Genomic DNA, 6,242 nt, shown 5'->3' on the forward strand with positions numbered 1-6,242 from the left:
GTCTACATTTGTCTAGATGCATGTTTAATAATTCCAGTAAGGAAATCCTAGGAAGTTGATTCTGCTGATTTGGACGTGGCATTTTCAGCGGGAGATGAGTAATGAAACGTTTCTCCCACTGAAAATGTAGCATCCAGATGAACTGAACCAAATTAGAGATAATCTGAATCCTGCATTTCTAGCAGAGTAAGCTGGTCATGCCAGTCCTTCCAATAAATAAATAATAAAAGCAAATGTTGATGTTAAAATTAATAATTTTTTTGACTGTATATATTTTTTTCATCTTGTGGAGTATTCTTCTAACTGAGTTGTTATCTTTCAGCCGGCATCAAAGAATCGCAGAGAAAGAACCGAACTGAAGCCAGATTACTTTGATCCATCTTCCATCATGGATGATTCGGTAGGAGTATTCCACTTCTTATAATAACTGATTGATTGATTGATCATACTTTATTCATCCCGAGGGAAATGGGTTAAGGCTGCCAGCCGTGCCAGCGGCGTCTTACCCTTCCGACCATACGTACATTACACAAACATCACATGGGGAAGACAGGTCTGAGAGGTATAACATGGAAAAAGCACAACATGAGGAAAGATGAGGAGAAAAAAATAACTCCCCCCAGACTGAGCTCCAACAGGGAGATCAGTTTGAGAACAGAAAAAAAAACACCTCTGCACATAGCACATGAAAAAACTCTTAATACACCAAAGAAACACATGACAAGCAACAGGGATGGGTAAAAGGTGAGAGACAGCCAGTGTAGACAGTGCATCCGGGCCAGCAGCATAAGCGCTGGTCTCCTTGATCCACCGTCAGCATCGGAGGGGAATAAGCGTAGAAGACGTTTGGAGGGGGAGTGGGGATGAGTGTACATCTGCCTGTGTATATATGTCTGTGTGCATGTGTGTGTATGTGTCCAGAGTTCAGCTGAGACAGTGTCCTTTGCCCTGCCAGGCTAAGTAAACAGTCTTCCAGCCAACCCAGGTGGCCTTGCATAGAATGGGAAGAACAGTCTAAACACAGTCCGTATCAAGGTGTTGTTGTTCCGCTCCAGCCTTGAGACCGCAGCTGGCGCCGAAGGGGTATCCGCATGAAGTCAGAGGTGTGGACTCGAGTCACATGACTTGGACTCGAGTCAGACTCGAGTCATTAATTTTATGACTTTAGACTTGACTTGAAAAAATGTTCTAAGACTTGTGACTTGACTTGGACTTTTACACCAATGACTTGGGACTTGAATTGGACTTGAACCGGTTTACTTGAAAAGACTTGATATTTTACCCCAAATATAAAATTTAACATGCATATTATATAGAGATTGAAAATGTGACGTCATTCACGGGTAGAACCGCAAAGGATTCTGGGAACTCGTGGCAAGCGGTACTAGCGCACGCAGGCTTTCAATTAAAATCAGTTATACAGCGATAAAAAGAAACACAAAAATGTCAAGAAGCCGTTGTATTATTAACTGCAATAGCCGGTCGCATGACAGCCACGGGAAGCCGACGGGTAAAGAGATCGGTTGTTATCGGATTACGTCGTTGAAGAGAAATTGTTCGAGCCATGTTTCCGAAGTAACAAAGACGCGACGGATAGCCTGGATTGCAGCCATTCAAAGATCAAATATAACGTCCCAGAACACTCCAGCTCACAGGTTAGTCTGCTCCAAGCATTTACACAAAGGTCAGTCTGCTGTTGTAGTTAACACGTCATTTTCATAACATAATTGGTGATATAGGTTACAAGCAAGTCTGGCGCTGAACAGAAATTGTCGCGCTATGCTCCTTTGTTTATTGTGCATAAATAGTGAATTGTCCTGACACAATATTGCGTTTCGCTTCTGTTATTATGGTACATTGACAAAAACATATACTTTTATTCACAGGATAAAACAGGTTTTTTGTATCACTAATTGCCCAGTATGATTACAGCATACAGTGTTATTGTCACTGCTACATTTCTGTGATGGGTACCAGAAATTATTTCCACTACTAATTAATTACCGTTGAGCTCAAAGGTCCTATTAATAAACGGTTAACGAATGTGTATTTATGACGACAATTTGTGAGACTGGTAAACTTATGATACGTACGATGGTCTTTCGTTCTACACGGTGCATTTCAAGGTCCTGTACCCATCCGTCGGTAAACTGTACCTGGGCTTGTTGCAGTGACCTGAAGTTACTAAACTTCATGAGTGTATGCACTCACTCCAAGAACCGTATGCTTATAAATATGCATATAAATATGCTACAATGAGATAGCTGACTTCATCTAACTAGCAAATGTTGTCCAGGCTACGTTGGTGATACAGTTTTTTTTAATGTGTATGATATTTTTGTCATGCGATTTTAAAGCTGGTCCTACAAGCGCATCCAAGAATAACATGCAGCTTATCTCAGAACCGTCGGTGAAAATTATTCTTGGAGCTAGGTTTAATTGAGCTGCATTTTAAAGAGGCGCAATTTCACAATTTGTGTATATTTTCTAAGTTCACTATTTTGTCATGTGTTGAGAAAAACACAGATTTTAAAATTACATGGTCTAATATTTACATTTAGCATATAACTGCAACATTATTTTTTCGTTGTTTTTTTTAAAGGCTTGAAAGGACTTGAAATTCAAAGTTTCAGACTTGTGACTTGACTCGGACTTTTACACCAGTGACTTGAGACTCGACTCTGACTTGCCTGACATTACTTGAGACTTGACTTGAGACTTGAGGATAAAGACTTGAGACTTACTTGAGACTTGCAAAACAATGACTTGGTCCCACCTCTGCATGAAGTGATGGTGGTTTTTACTTTAGTGCGAACAACTCATATGAATTTCAAAGCTGTTCTAACAGTCCGACACTGGTTTCTCAATCTCCCGTTGGAGAGTCGTGAGCTTCTCCATGATGTTATCAAACTTGCGCTCCGTGATGTTGTCATTCTTGTGCTCAAGGAGCCGATTCTGAGAACTCATGAACGCAGTGCGCTTCTCTAAGATGTGATCCAATTTGCGCTCAGAGGTGTTGTTCCGAGCGAGCCCCTCCAAGATGTAATCCAGTCTTATTCTGAGTATTCACGGCAGCCGTAAGCCTCTCCAAGATCTTATCCGTGCTGCACTCAATGAGCCCATTTTGAGAAACTCACGCCTCGTCCCATCGTTTCAATCCCAGCGGGCAGCCTTGTGGGGGTTTGAACAGCCAGTTCCACTTTGTTAATTCTTCGATAAGCCAGGGCCAAGCCAGCTCCGATCAGCAAGAAACCTGTTATCACGGTTCCGAATAGGTAGATATCTTCAGCACTCAGGCTCACCCGAGCCCAGACTTCTCGTTGAGAAAAAGGGTGTCAATTGTATTCAGGGACCAGTTGATCAAATCAAATCCATAATTCCTCTTTTAGGTTTTAGAGAACAGACTGTGAGAGAGTGTTCCAGGGAAAAGTAATACAAAAAACACGAGACTAGACAAGGACACAAGAGGCTAAGCAGGGAAGCTAAGGGGGAGGAGGAGGAGAGGAGAAAAGTGCGACCGCCTTCGTCAAGAGCAAGAGAGCAAAAAAACCCCCAAAAAAACCTGTTTGAGTGAATGGCCAAGTAAGCATGATAGATCAACGTACAGTTCACGCATGCCTAGCCTTATTTGGTAGAAGTCCATTTTCTTGTTATTTATGACAGTTTGATTAAAGAACCCCAAAGGAGGAACAACTTTAGGTGTAAAAACAACCACATATTTCTCATCTGTTCATACTGTACACTCGATATCTGTTTGTTTTTATTTGGTTTTGAATTTCTAACACTGCTTTTTTTCTTTCGCCTTTAGGTTCTCAATGTTTCAATGTTTTAATATGAAAAGGACAGCATGTCATCGAACTCCTGGGACGGTGAAATGACTCTTTATAAATGAGAGTGGACTGGACTAGTAGGCTTGTGAGACACCAATGTTTGCCTCTTTAACACTTTGTTAAAACTTAGAAGGAGTGCTTGAGCTTGGATTTGAATTTTATTCTGCTATTTTCACACACCGGATTTTGGTCACACTGCGGCAGAGATGTTTCGGTTTTTGTTCAGTCGCCCTAAAAAAACTTGATGCCAGCTATCACTTGGCTACACTTGTTATAATGTGTGAAGCGGTACAGGTACGGATATTGTGTAGCAGTTTGCATGGTGATGGGACAATAACAGGTCAAAATTCAAGTGAATGATGTATACCTTTAAACTCTTTAAGTAGACGAAAAATGTCTGTAAATACATAGCGGCCAATATACAGGGAGGGTGAACACAATTTCATGAACACCAGAAAATATAATAGGCTTGCAGAATAACACTACTGTTTTGATGCTTGTAGTGTTCAGTTATTGTTGAACACTATAATAACCCTGCACTTGGTCACAGAGGTGGTAATTGTGCTGGATGGTCATTTTTAAGCTTTACATCGAGAAACTATCTTAGGTTTAAACGAACCCCCTCTCTGATGCAATCCGGACATACGCTGAACATATAATGTTTCATAATGGCAGCAGTTATTAAATGGCTACTGCGTTATATTGGAAGGGTGTCAGTGGTATTGTTGTTCACCTTCTGAACTTTTAAACTGTAGATTCTGGCATGGCATGTAGCCATATATCAAAACATGTACACAGTAAGTATAATGTGAACTGGCGTGTCATACTGTTTAAAGGCCTTGCCACAAGTTATATATATACAGCATTCTCAGATTTCTTTGTGATGGTATTTTTTAGAGACATGTGTTCTGCTTTTATACCTTCTAGATAACTTTGATTTATAGATATTTTGTAATGACAATCAAATGTAAATTAATGGTTTCTATTAATCATGTTATTTCACATAGAGATTGAAATGATCCTTTTTAAAGGAAATGATTATGTTACTATAGATGTGGCCAGCTGTATTTTCTTTTCGTCTCTCTGTAGCGAACGGGTACAAACGTACCTCATTGCTCAGATGTAGTAATTTGACAAATTGAGGCTGCATCTAAAATTATTTTTTAATGTTGGAAGAAATCACAATGTTGTAAAACTTTGACTCAACCTCAAATATGTAATCTCTCCTATATATTAACTATTTTTTTCCACTGTATAGTATCTAGTAATATCTAATATTAGAGACATGCCATGATTGCAATCTTTAAAAGAAAGGATTTTTAAAATGGTTGAGAACGATGTGTGTTTGTTTGGTTTTGTTTTGTTTTTTGTATTTGCAGGTGTTCAGAAATAGTTTTTCAAACTGCCAGTTTGGTTGGTTTGCGACTGCTGCGTGTTTAAGAGTTATAGAAATATTCTAAATTACAAAGCTTCTAAATTCTTTAGCCAACAATCATAGTATCAGAATTGTATATTATACAGTTACAAATGTGTAATATATTGTGAATCGGTGCTCATTTTATATTTACTGTTTCTTTTTGTGTGAAATTTTGGGGAATTGTCAAAGGAAAAGAATGTAAGTCTTTGACATTAATCTACTAATTTGTAAGTGCACACACAGTGCATTGTTTTTTTTTTCTTTGTTTTACCGTGGATTGTTCCGGTATTTCTTCTGTGTATTGGCCTGGCTGGCAGAATCAGACTTTATGAAAGAAGGTGTAATCATATTGTAGCTGAAAATGAACCTTATTTCCTCAGTGTCACTATAATCTGGAGAATCAAATCATCAGGTCTTAACCCTCCTGTTATGTTGACCCAGAACAGAAGAGATGTCATCTGCATCACTACAGAAAACCAGAAAATCAAAATTATACAAGAAAATTGTAAAATAATCAATGCCAGTGTTTCTGACACTTTTTGGATGAGTACACATGCCCTGGGTCAAATTGACCCAGGAACATAATTGGTGTTCCTGGAAACCAACATAACAAGAGGGTTAAACATTACCACATACATAATAACTTTTCATGTTAGGCAAATGAGAAAAACACATCTTAGACTTGTCTGTAAATTTACATGACTCATGTCATTTTGGAGCTTTTCTGTTTTGCATCAAACTGCTGAAAATGTGCAAACATCTGTACGTTTATACATATTTAAATATTTGCGTATATTAAATTTGTGTTTATATTCTATTTACAAAGTGCCCATTGCATCCTTTACGGTTTGTATTTATGTATGGAGATGTAACATGAACAGAATAAACCCTCTACAACTGTGTGACGACTTAATAACACAGCAATAAATATGATTTGATATGGTATTAGAACACCTGTACTGTAACTATAACTGGCTTTTACTGATGAAACATGA

At 38.7% G+C, this 6,242-nt stretch overlaps 1 protein-coding gene across 1 annotated transcript in view; it reads left to right on the forward strand.

Annotated features, from left to right (window-relative positions):
- stag2a (STAG2 cohesin complex component a) overlaps window positions 1-6,149 on the forward strand; it is a 28,544-nt gene extending 22,395 nt beyond the window's left edge. Inside the window, exons 33-34 of the mRNA XM_026182965.1 lie at window positions 323-400; window positions 3,809-6,149. Coding sequence (XP_026038750.1) covers window positions 323-400; window positions 3,809-3,832 — 102 coding nt within the window. The 3' untranslated portion in view covers window positions 3,833-6,149. The remainder of the gene's footprint in view (window positions 1-322; window positions 401-3,808) is intronic.
- The last annotated feature ends 93 nt before the right edge of the window (window positions 6,150-6,242 follow it).

Source organism: Astatotilapia calliptera, chromosome 10, assembly GCF_900246225.1.
Source record: "Astatotilapia calliptera chromosome 10, fAstCal1.2, whole genome shotgun sequence".
Taxonomy (NCBI): domain Eukaryota; kingdom Metazoa; phylum Chordata; class Actinopteri; order Cichliformes; family Cichlidae; genus Astatotilapia; species Astatotilapia calliptera.